This window comes from Strongylocentrotus purpuratus, unplaced genomic scaffold, assembly GCF_000002235.5.
Source record: "Strongylocentrotus purpuratus isolate Spur 01 unplaced genomic scaffold, Spur_5.0 spur5_scaffold_20, whole genome shotgun sequence".
Classification (NCBI taxonomy): domain Eukaryota; kingdom Metazoa; phylum Echinodermata; class Echinoidea; order Camarodonta; family Strongylocentrotidae; genus Strongylocentrotus; species Strongylocentrotus purpuratus.
In genome coordinates, this window is record NW_022145606.1 from 20,650,178 (window position 1) to 20,663,681 (window position 13,504).

General features: G+C 40.6%; 1 protein-coding gene across 1 annotated transcript; it reads right to left on the minus strand.

The window, feature by feature from the left end:
* Positions 1-12,136: 12,136 nt before the first annotated feature.
* LOC115927635 lies at positions 12,137-12,973 on the minus strand. The gene has a single exon (XM_030993749.1). It carries the CDS (start codon positions 12,971-12,973, stop codon positions 12,137-12,139), a length of 837 nt encoding a protein of 278 aa, XP_030849609.1.
* Positions 12,974-13,504: the final 531 nt, after the last annotated feature.

Here is a 13,504-nt window from a genome sequence, read left to right on the forward strand (position 1 = left end):
GGGTACGCGTACGGAACCCTTGAGCACCGCAAGGCGTCCGTAAAGATTTTTCATGAGAATTGACCGCCAAAATCGTGAGGGGCCCGTCCGGGCACCGTCCGGAGCCCGCATGGGATCCGTAAGGTACCCTACGAGCCCTTTACGGGCTTTCTACGGCCTAACGGTCAGATAAAAACGCCGGGAGAATTGGGAGCAGCCAACTCAGCACCACGGCGCCCGTACGGCTTAAAAAACTGTCCCGGCGCCCGTAGGAACTTTACGGCAACTGGACGGACACCGGGCGAAAATTCCCAAAATGTCTGTTTTTACTCGCCGTACGGGCCCCGGAGTGTATATGTGAAAGCCCCATTTTCGGCCGCTGTCCGGCCGGCTGCCGTAAAGTTCCGATGGGCGCCGGGACAGTTTTTTAAGCCGTATGTGCGCCGTGGTGCTGAGTTGGCTGCTCCCAATTCTCCCGGCGTTTTTATCTGACCGTTAGGCCGTAGAAAGCCCGTAAAAGGCCCGTAGGGCACCTTACGGGTTGCATGCGGGCTCCGGACGGTGCCCGGAGGGGCCCCTCACGATTTCGGGGGTAAATTCTCATGAAATATCTATACGGGCGCCTTGCGGTGCTCAAGGGTTCCGTACGTGTATCCTACGGCACCCTCACGGCCCCTCAAGAGCCCCGGCTGATATGCACAACAACAGGCGTTTGCCGTCCGGGGGGCCATTTAAAATGAATATTGCCTGTGCGGGTCCCTTACGGCGGCATCTCGAAGCCGTATGTGCGCCGTGGTGCTGAGTTGGCTGCTCCCAATTCTCCCGGCGTTTTTATCTGACCGTTAGGCCGTAGAAAACCCGTAAAAGGGCCGTAGGGCACCTTTCGGGTCGCATGCGGGCTCCGGACGGATGCCCAGAGGGGCCCCTCACGCTTTCGGGGGTAAATTCTCATGAAAAATCTTTACGGGTGCCTTGCGGTGCTCAAGGGTTCCGTACGTGTACCCTACGGCGCCCTCACGGGCCCCTCAAGAGTACCGGCTGATATGCACAACAACAGGCGTTTGCCGTCCGGGGGGCCATTTAAAATGAATATTGCCTGTGCGGGTCCCTTACGGCGGCATCTCGAAATGTACAAAGCAGTTTTAAATACAGGAGATGCGGATACCAGAGGACACAGAGTAAAAAAAAATGTTCCACTTTTTAAAAATTGTTTTGGTATGAATATTTAATCATGATTTTCATGATATGTCTTGATAGAGAAAATTTTAAAAAGTGGGACACTGTTTCTGACTCACTCTGTCGTTCAGTGCACCGCTCGGCACCCGGCCGGGCGCCTTGAAGACCCCGACCGGGCCCCGGCAGGGCACCTTCCGGGAGCCATCGGTACACCTGCTCATCGGACGGAGCCTTTAAGGTTACTGGCCGGCACTCGGCCGGGACCCTGCCGGCACCCGGCCCTTACGGGCGCCTTGCATTTCACTCGTCCAATTTTCTCCGGGCAACTCCCGGGCGACGCAGAATATGTGACAACACATGCCGTAGAAATGAAAATCGGACGGTTCCCGTACGGTCTCTAAATCCACGGCAAGCCGCCGGGTAGGAAAAAATCGTACGGGGCCCGGTTTATATGTGACCTAGGCATAAGCATGCGAAGCGCGCTCCCTAGGAGTGGATGCGAAGTGCAGAAGCTTTGTCATTTCATTTATTTATTAGGGAACAAAACGATTCGTTAAACCGTTCTCGATTCTAAGTAAACCTTGTCTGAATTCGGTTTCCCCTTTCCGCGCAAAGCGCAGATGCTCTGACGATTCATTAAAATATTAGGGAGAGAAGACGATTTTTTGTACCGTTCTCTATTTGTAATCTTTGTCTGAATCTCCCCCTTTCCGCGCAAAGCGCGGAAGTTTTGAAGATTCGTTTTACCGTTCTCGACTTTTAATATTTGTCTTAATTCGTTTTCCCCCTCACGTGGAAGCTTTGACGGTTATTAAATTATAAGAGAAGGAAGACAATACGTTGTACCGTTCTCTATACTCTTAAAGACCGTTAATACTACTGGGCCAGAAGGGATTAGACCACACAGCGAGGTCACTGACGGGTGGGTATCTCATCTCAACTCAGCTCTCAACTAACATAAGAAAAAGAGGATCATGGGGACCAACAGGCACCGATTGGGGAAGTTTTCTATATAGGGAGCAAGTAGCTACAAGTAGGACAGTGGGGTTTTAATTCTTGTTTGAATTCAGTTCCCCCTCCCCACAAAGCGCGGAAGCTTTGACGTTTCATTTAATTATTATTCTTAATCCTTGTCTGAACTCATTTCCACCCCTCGTGCGCGAAGCGCGAAAGCTTCGACGTTTTATTAAATTATTAGAGAAAGAAGATGGTTCGTTGTACCGTTCTCGACTTTCAATTCTTGTCTGAATTCAGTTTCCCCCCTCACATGCGAAGCGCAGAAAAGTTAACTCTTTATGCGCCACTTAAAAAACCCCCCTGTGCCACATTCTTTTAGGGTCACACATTTCGAGGGAATCTTTATTGACTCTGCTGAATCAAGAGGCTATAACTCTTCACTGGATGATCATGATGAAAAATATTGTGCAGCAAAGTTGTAGACCGGAAAACGTGCTTTTCGATGAACCGTCATTTGTTATATTTTGAATTATCATTTTTATAATAATCATAATTATATAATGTTTAATTTTTCTTATTTACGGCAGTTTTTTATCCCTCTAGAATTTCTTATTTAGCAATGATAAGACATCTTCAAATCGAATCTATTAGAAAGGTGGACTTCTTACCTTTCTTTACATACCTTGCTCAAGTATTCTAACAATTCAGAAGGTTAGTATTTAGGTTGTTGAAGAAAAGAAGTTCAATAGGGAGAGACTTGAAAGTACCCCGCTCAGCCACCCTTGACAATGGGCTAATCTGCCCATTGAAATCCCTATTACCCCAGGTTATTGTCAATGTCCGGTTTAGCGGGGCATGAAAAGGGACGTCGTGGGGATGTTTTTCTTTGTTGTGCCATGATAAGTCAATAAGAAATAAGAGAATGTTATTGATTTTGCCCACTGGTATGAGCATGTAAAAATGGTATAGGCATAATATATTATATGTGATATACATGACATAATCAGCATCTTATTGAAATGTCTCATTATGAATGTTCACCGCATCTGTTCTCTCACCTTCTTTACCCCTCAATAAAATTGATTTCAAGTACATTTATCACAGCCATAGATATACAAAGAAAGAATGAATCAATCTTAAAATATAAACTATATTGCATTGTTTTCCATTTACTTTATTGTGAGAGAGCTTATTATCAGAAATGATTGACGAGTGGAGTATGCAATGAATAAAATATGGAGAACGGACGTGAGAGACATTATGAGAGAGAAATAGTGATATGAAATGAAAGGACTTTACTGTGAATAAAGATTATAAGAGAAAGAGATAAAGATGACGGCAAGACAGGATACATATTGATACGAAAATAACAATAATAATGAGATAGAGATGACGGAAAGAAAGAGAGTAAACACTGATAGCATAAGAATGAATAAAGATAATAAGAGAAAGATATAGAGATGACGGCAAGACATAGGGTACATATAGATAGGAAAATGATAATAATAATAAGATAGAGATGACGGAAAGAAAGAGAGTAAACACTGATAGCATAAGAATGAATAAAGATAATAAGAGAAAGATATAGAGATGACGGCAAGACATAGGGTACATATAGATAGGAAAATGATAATAATAAAAAGATAGAGATGACGGAAAGAAAGAGAGTAAACACTGATAGCACAAGAATGAATAAAGATAATAAGAGAAATATATAGAGATGACGGCAAGACATAGGATACATATTGATAGGAAAATAATAATAATAATAAGATAGAGATGACGGCAAGAAAGAGAGTAAACACTGATAGCATAAGAATGAATAAAGATAATAAGAGAAAGATATACAGATGACGGCAAGACATAGGGTACATATAGATAGGAAAATGATAATAATAATAAGATAGAGATGACGGCAAGAAAGAGAGTAAACACTGATAGCATAAGAATGAATAAAGATAATAAGAGAAAGATATAGAGATGACGGCAAGACATAGGGTACATAATTATAGATAGGAAAATGATAATAATAATAAGATAGAGATGACGGAAAGAAAGAGAGTAAACACTGATAGCATAAGAATGAATAAAGATAATAAGAGAAAGATATAGAGATGACGGCAAGACATAGGGTACATATAGATAGGAAAATGATAATAATAATGAGATAGAGATGACGGCAAGAAAGAGAGTATTACACTCATAGCATAATAATGAATAAAGATAATAAGAAAAAGATATACAGATGACGGCAAGACATAGGGTACATATAGATAGGAAAATGATAATAATAATAAGATAGAGATGACGGAAAGAAAGAGAGTAAACACTGATAGCATAAGAATGAATAAAGATAATAAAAGAAAGATATAAAGATGACGGCAAGACAGGATACATCTTTCTTTCATTAGTTTTATTCATTCTTATTCTATCACTGTCTACTCTCTTTCTTGCTGTCATCTCTAGCTCTTTCATTAATTTTTATTCATTCTTATTCTATCAGTCTACTCTCTTTCTTGCTGTCATCTCTATCTCTTTCTTTCATTATTTTTATTCATTCTTATTCTATCACTGTCTACTCTCTTTCTTGCTGTCATCTCTATCTCCTTCTTTCATTTTTTTTATTCATTCTTATTCTATCAGTCTACTCTCTTTCTTGCTGTCATCTCTAGCTCTTTCATTAATTTTTATTCATTCTTATTCTATCAGTCTACTCTCAGGGAACACTTTTATCACTAGAGTCTTCGTCACTGCTCGATTCGTCGGAATCAGAGTCCATGCTCCATGCTTCCATAGTAACAAGATCTCGAGCCTCCTCTACACTAAACACACGTTGACGTTTTCCAGCAGGTGCCATCGTAACATCAGTAAAAAAAATCCAAAGAAAACCGCTAAATACACGGTAATTTCGAATGTAACACTATGAAGAAAAACAGTTTACCGGAAAGTGTGCGATGTATACAATGTAAACAATAGTAAACGCAACGCGTGGCTACACACTGCGAGCGGTATTATGAATGTCTAATTGACTCGTATACATCTGTGCAAAAATGCGAAGTTGGCACGCCTACGTCCGTGCAAATCGGCGAACAAAGCAAACAAAGAGTTAAAGAAGACGATTTGTTGTACCGTTCTCGACTCTTAATCCTTGTATGAATTTGGGCTTCCCCCATCCCGCGCGAAGCGCTGAAACTTTGACGTTTCATTAAATTATTAGAGAAAGGAGACTCCACCCAGCAGCCCCCTCTCTCTCTCAATCTTACTCCCACCCATTCTCTATAGGCTCTCACCCTCTCTTTTATCCCCCGTTTCTTTTGTTTCCTTTTTTCTCATTTTTCTTCTTTTCTCCTTCTTTTTCTTTTCTTTCTTTTCCTTTCCTTTCTTTCCTTTCCTTCCTCTTTTTATTTTTGTCTCGTTCTTTCTTCTCTTTCCTTTCTTTTCCTTTTCTTGTTTTCTTTTTTTCCCATTCTCTCTCTTTTTTCTCCTCCCCCTTTTCTCATTTACCCGACGGCAGCGCAATTTCACCGACAATATCCTGACAGGTGGGGGGGGGGGAGATGTCGCACCCCCACACCCCCTGCCTACGCGTATCCATTGTTTGCGATGTCATAGCAGCGCCCATCTGACACCAAGACTGCACGGCTCGAGAAAAAAAAAACACAAGCCATGAGATGACAATTACCATTAATTTATGTTAACGAAGTGCAATCAAGGCTTTATAATACTACCTGGATTAAAAGAATACACTTAAAAAAAAAAATAACAAGTGGGTCATATTTTCCTTAGTTATCATATTCCCAAGATCGTTGTGCGCCCTACCAGTCAATGTCAATATATGTATACTGTAATTATCATCATTCATTTAATGTCCACCGTTAAGCTTTACTCCAAAAAAAGGGGGGGGGGGGGGGGTTCTCATTATGTACCCGGTTTCGCACAATAGCATTTACGTGGAAGTATATAGTCTCACTGTATTTCAATATATGTCCTTCAGGTAAAGAAATGTCGACTATCCACTGAAATGACTGCCAGGATGTGGTCCTGTCTCAGATCTTTCACCTCACTGAACCATCTCACCATCTCAGACTCCTCTCTCAGTTTCCCTCCATCTGCTCCTGAGCTTCTATCGGTCACAAAGCTAACAACCGAGAGAGTGACGTTACAAAGCTATGAAGGTCTGCTGTCATCGCTTCATTGCTTGGAAGAGATCGATATCACCATCGATGATGCAGAGAGAGACATACCTCAGATCACGGCTTGTCTTCGTCGGACCGGAGGACAGCAGCTCACACGCATTAACCTTGTAGCAGCGCCATCATCACTCTCGAGTGAGACGATGAGAGGACTGGGTCTACTGATCAGAGAACAAACCAAGAAGCTACAGCGGCTACATCTGTACTGGGTGCAGTGCACAGACGAGGAAGACTTTGTTTACCTCAGCGAGTGCTGCAGACGGGTGAAGATGATGTCAGAGCTGTGGTAGGTTCTTGTTCAAATCTAGTATAAAATAGATTCAAATCCTACTTGATTCTTTTCAGTTACTCTGCAGTAGTAAAGAATAATTATACGAATGCGTGAAGGGATGCAAAGATTATAACGTGGGTGTAATTTTCAAGTCTTTGACTGAAAGTTAGGATGGCTTTTGTTCGATTATCGCTCTCAATTGTTATTTTAGAATTTTAGAACAATAAATATAAATTGAATGCCTGTATTGAAAATCCAAAATTGTAATATGCAGTTGAATGTATTAATATTAATATTTTGCACCGTCAGAAGCTAACTTAATGGGGTCCATGTTGACTCAACATGGATCTATAAAACATATCCTTTTACAGTTAATTATCATTATCATGAATTGTTATTATTATTATTATAATTATTACGATTGTCATTATTATCATATTAGTATTCTAGCCCATAATTCGACTTATAATTTGTAAATTTTCGAAGCTTAAACAATGCCAAACTAGGGGAAATGACTAGTTTTCACGATCCCCCCCCCCCCCCGCCGGAGTTATTTTCTTCTGCGGCACAGATTGGGGCTTTTTTTTAAAAAGAGGTCTTGATTTAACCCTAACCCTAACCCTAAACTTTCCCATAGGCTCAACACGCACCTAACCCCAATCTGTGCCGCCGAAAAAAATAACGCCCCCCGCCGGAGGTTGATTCATCATCTAAAATTAATTTCGATTTTAAATATCTTTGAAAATATATTTGTTATTAAAGGCTGAATCACTTTTGGCTTAAAACTGATGCTCGTGAGCTGTTTTACAGAATCAAATTTTAGCTAGAATCGATTTTGATAAATTTTAGGTTAAATGTAAAGGGCTCTGTGATCAAGGCTAGTCGATGTTAGGTCTGTCAACCTCGAAATTGCGTCGCTGAACTAGACTACTGCAAGAGAGGTCCTCAAAAGATAAGTAAATTCCATTTTTCTTCTAAAATATTCATTATGCTGATAACAAATTGTTTTGTTGGTAGAAGGAAAGTATTCTTCTCATATTTTACCGAACGATAGCTGAAATAAATATCAACTAGGCTCTACACGGAAGTCTGGACGTTTATATCAATTGGTCCTGTCCAGTACCACCTTAGATGTAGATGTAGGTCTAGTAATTATAGGGTCTAGCATTTCCCAACTGAGCTTAGAATAAGATGGACGAATTGCACCGGTTCATGCATTTCCGTCCCATTCATATAAATTCATGCATGTCCCACTGTACTTGTCTAATGACGTTGAATATTTGGTTAGGACAGGTCCAACTTCATCAAGAAATATAGTTTATTCTTGCATTTCATAACAAAATAAGTCCACCACGGCTTTAGGAGTCCGCGGTGTATGTTTGCTGATACATTTAGTGGCAGTGCTTATAATTGGAGATTTAGGCTAGTTAGAACTTAGATTCCAAATCTAGACTCTAGGCCTACTTTGTTTTGTTTTGCCGGTAGGCAGTGCGATGGCCCTTGTTCTATGTTGATAAACAGTTAACGAGATCATTGTTTTAACGTTAATATTTTATGAAAGAAAATTGGTCTCCACAGTTTCAGACTCAAGACCAAGTTAGATCTTGATTAAGAATAAGATCTTAATGTAGATTTAGTCTTTGGTAGATAGTAGATATAGGGTAGATGTAGACCTAGTCTCTACACTGCACCTTTTGTGCAGGATTAACTAAGATACGTTATAATTTATAATTTAGAGTTGGTCCCTTAGACTTAGATCTAGACTAGACCTTAGGCTTACTTGTATTTTTGTGAGATCTAAATTAACAGGAGTTAGATCTAGTCTACATCTAACAGTAACAAGTTATATTTTAGAGTAGATGTAGAATGTTATGTACAGTAGTAGGCACTGGCGTACTGGTGGGGGGGGGGGGGGGCTTGGCATTGTGCCAGCCCCCCCCCCCTCTCAAATAAAATTAAACAATGACTTATTTTCAATTCCATACAAGTGATTTATAAATGTTCGTGATATTATATTATTTTCAACAAAATACGCGTTTCTCCATTTCTGTTGCAAACTGACACATTGCGAATAACCAGGAACAACATATGTTTTTTTGTAGCCACTAATGGGCCTTATAGTAACCACTGATGCCCTTACCCCTTGAGCTTCGGGGGCTTCGCGCCCTTAGACCCCACTTTGAAAAACGTTCAGCGGGGTCTGCATGTAAGAGTGGGGTATTGCGGAATTTTTGTCAGCCCCCCCCCCCCCCCCAAAAAAAAAGAAGTTTTGGTTCATTACGCCACTGGTAGTAGGCTCATGTATCGAGCTCTAAATTTTGTTTTTCTTCATTTCTTTTTTCTTTTAGAGTCAGAGATGGGGTGGACCTGGACTCTTGATTAATATCCAATAGACCTCTAGTCGTTTCTTCAATTATAGCATGGAATCAGTTGGACAGATCATTGAGAATGGCAAGCTTTGTGAACACCTTTAAATACATGTTCAAACAATCTTGCATTATCGATTCCCAATGAGGTAAAATGACAAGAGGAATTTCGTTTAGTGTATGTTTTCTTAGCACTGAATGTAGGACGATATAATGACTTTCATATTTAAAGAATGATTTCATATAATGTATTATCAGCTATAAATACATTAGTATTTTTAATGTTATTTAAGAGTGTACATTCAATTGCTATACTAGATTACATGCATTAATTTTTGAAATTATCCAGTAATTTACTATCCTGTAATATATTTTGTTGTTTTAAATATGTATATAATAATTGAACTCTCAAAGTATATGTTGCCTTTTTCAAGGTCTAATACTTACCGAAATATGCTAATATTTACTTTTCATCGGATTTAAAAAGTAATTACTGTCTATGCTATAATGTTATATTAAAATATTATAATTATGCAACAACGTTTTCTTGAACGAAAAGCAAATTAAAAGAAAACAAACAAACCATTCTTTTATTACGAGGATACCAAACACTGTGTATATATTTGTATACATGTTCTTACTTATTGTTTATTGCCGTTATAAATTTATGTTCAAGATTTTGTTATTAATAGAATTATCATATATATAATTGTTAAACTATATTGTACCTCATTAAGTTTAAAGGGGCCTCATGGAAGACCACCATTATTGGTGATAATGAATCACCCTGTCTAAATGTCAGGAAAAAATAAGTCTAAAGTGACTCTCACACTCTGCCGTGTAGGCCTACCGTGTGCCACCGTGCGCGAAAATGTCTGCGGACGGTGGAGAACGGCGAGGGCACACGGTGGTTCGTTATCAAAGCGGGCAACACGTTAATAGGGCGTTGGCGCTTATTTACACCCGGTGGGACCCGTCGAAAGTTTTGGGCATGTTCAAAACTTTGGCGGCTGGCACCGGCCGCAAGTAAGCGGCAAGAGGACGGTGTTGAACGGTATGAGGACGGTATGAATACGTTATTAAAACGGTCACACTGTATGAACACGTTCACAACACGCTCATAACCCGTTACAGAACGGTGATGAACGGGCAAAAAAAATCCACAGTCTGCAACGGGTTGTAAGCGGGTTGTGAACGTGTCATGAACGTCAGCAGTCCGGGGACTCGCTCACAGGACGCTCCGAGCGGTGAGGGGACGCTAAGTGACCGGTAGGTGGCTGCTACAAACCCGGTGCACACGTTCGAGACCCGGTATGGGCCCGGTATGGAAACGGCCAAAATTTTCAACAAAAGTCAATCTGGGCGGTGAAGACGGTAAAAGCACGTTCAACACCCGGTATGCGCCTGGTGAGAACGGTCAGAAGATGGCAACGAAACGGTGAAAAGATTAATTTTATAATTTTTTTTTTGCGGCCGGGGACAAGTTCGCTCAAAACCCAACGTTCTGGACTCTGTTTTTTTTTTAATAGCCCGGCAGGTGGACGGTAGGCCTACACGGCAGAGTGTGAAAGCTCCATAAGACTTCTCTCCAACCGTGCCTTCAACGTCTTGAACTAACTTTTCATCCTACCTCTGCCCCGAGGAAAGGGTTTGGATCTGCATAATGTAATCTGATTCAAGGTGTACCGCAAGATCCTACCGTGTTAAGTGGCCTTTGATGTGATTTTCTCAGCAAAGATTGAACACCGACATTTAAAATAAGAATTATGGGTGATTTTTCTTTTTTCCTCTAGACCTTCTTAGACCAACAATTACTAACTTGTTGTTGAGTTTATAGTCTTGATATCCACTTATGATAAAGGGTTAAGATACCGGATATTGGATTGAACAATAACAAACTGAAAATGTTGTGTTCTTAATTTAAGAGGAAGCCAACCATGACAGGTCAAAAACATAGATAAATCACCAGATCGGCCGGATTTGTATCAATTGTACATAGAATAGGGCAGCAGTTAAAGTATAAATATGTGATTGAACAAACTCTAACGAGCATATGCATGATATAAGCTGCTATCTGTTTGTTATATAACATTAAAGGTATCTCTTTTCCTTCTATTCCCCGGATGGTAATTTTAATCAATCTCTATACAATAGAATTTGGTTCAAGATCGGAGTATCCATGATTAAGATTGGACTGGTGTAGTTTGATATTACAAATAAAAGCTCAAGTTCAAGATCAAGATTTTAAAGAAATGTTTGGGATCAAAATCAAAATCAAGATAAGTCCAACATGTGTATTAAAAAAGGGTTCCACATTACACAGTCAATCTTCCAACTTGATATCGTTAAGTAACATATATGGGTTGGGCCAAAAACATTTTAATTACAATTACAATCACTGATGAAAATATACGTTTGTTCAGTTGAACACATTTAATAGATTATGTAAAGTGACAATTATTTTTCTGAGCAATATATTTGCTCTCTTTATGGTATATGTCTATCTATGTTTTAAATCTTAGCTTGCAAAGTATTAAGAGCTGTGGCATCTACATAAACTGCAAACTCATGGCATCTGGACTTTCACACCTAAGGTCTTGTCCATCTCTTCAAGTTGAAAAGGTAAGCGGTATCAGTTAGCATAATTGATCTTAATGCTAAATATATTACTCATTGCGGATATAGTATCGAAAATAATATCGCTAGTGATATTCGTTTGTCTCGCAATGTGGTCAATAAGGAATCTAAAAGATCACGACGTTTCGTATGCTACTGCGATACTTCGTCAGGTGATAAAAACTATTGTAAGCAAGGGTCTTTTATACTTTACGGGAGGACCGGCGGAGCGGTCTATAATTCGATCGATAATTGGAACAATAACGCCCAATGCCTATTGGTCGACGCACACGGTGATCGACCAATCACCAAGGCCGCTGGTTCGGCCGCTGGTTCGGCTGATGCACCAGGCCTATTGGCCAACGCATACGGTACTCAACCAATCAACGGGCCGCTGGCTCGGGCCGTCTGCTGAATGGAATCGACCGTTGTTGGCTGGCAGGACGGCGAGTGTCATGGCGGCGTATCGTCCGTATCCAAAATTCGGGGATATCGATCCCGTTGTCTCTGTTGAAATTATTAGGATTGAGACGGATATTGATAGCTTCTTTTACCCTCCGTGTATACCAATGCCGTTCCTAGGAAAGGCACTGAACCCCGTCCCAGTCTGGTTGATGCTGGTTATCCCAAGCATGTTCGGCTACGGCTGAGTTGTCAGTTCGACGGAGTCTGACGTCCCTCTTATGCTCAGTGATTCTTTCTTTTATCGGACGGGCAGTTTCACCGATGTAGGATCTATCACATCCTTTACAAGGGATGTTGTACACAATGCCGTCCCGTCTATGTGGAGGAATTGGATCCTTGGGGCGTGTAAGTTGTTGACGTAGGGTGGTATCTGATCTGAAAACCGTTCGAATGCCATGGCTCTCTAGGCGGCGCTTGAGTTGTTGGGAGACCCCATCAATGTACGGCAAGACTGTAAAAGTCTTGTATACCTTCTGATCCCTGGGTTCCGACGATCTATTCTTGGTATTGTGTATACAACGGCGTGGGTAACCGTTGAGACTCAGGGCACTGCGAACACGGGTCCGTTCTTTGCATGGCTGTTGTGGACTTGTCACAATGCGTGAAGCTCTGTCAAATAGACATTTCACTAGACCTCTCTTCACCGATATGGGATGGTGAGAGTCAAACGCTATGTACTGGTCTGTGTGGGTAGGCTTCCTATAGACTGAGGTGGAGAGCCTATGGTTGTCGTGTCTATGAACTAGAGTGTCTAAGAATGCTATCTTCCCTTCACACTCTATCTCTGATGTGAACTGGATGGTTGGTTCAAGGCTATTCATGTGTTTAAGCAGCTTATCTGTTTCAGAGATGGGAACTATGATGAAGGTGTCATCTACGTATCTCTTCCAAACACGAGGCAAGCAAGAGAGGGGGCATGTGTCCAACGCTTCTTCTTCGAAACTCTCCATGTATAGGTTATTGGGCGTTATTGTTCCAATTATCGATCGAATTATAGACCGCTCCGCCGGTCCTCCCGTAAAGTATAAAAGACCCTTGCTTACAATAGTTTTTATCACCTGACGAAGTATCGCAGTAGCATACGAAACGTGATCTTTTAGATTCCTTATTAACCACATTGCGAGACAAACGAATATCACTAGCGATATTATTTTCGATAATTGATCTTATTAGTATGTTTTGTGCATGTCGTCATTGCCATGCCCCTACAGCAATTAATCAGAAAGAAGATTTTAAAAAGTAAATACAGTTCTCATAGTCTTTGTTAGAAGTCTAATTCCGATCTCAACCAAGCTATTGTTTTAAACATACACAAATGGTTGTGATTTTTTTTTCTCCAAAGCCTAAAAATAAATTATTCATTATCTTTTTAAAACTAAAACTGCCTTCATACCAATATTTTTAAAGAATATTTTGTATTCTTGTAATTTATTTATTTTCCAATCAAAGAAATTGACATGACCAGAAATGCAAAAATTGAA

Bases quoted from the DNA above. Each gene is read 5' to 3' on its own strand.
- LOC115927635 (XM_030993749.1), bottom strand. From the start codon at position 12,973: ATGGAGAGTTTCGAAGAAGAAGCGTTGGACACATGCCCCCTCTCTTGC.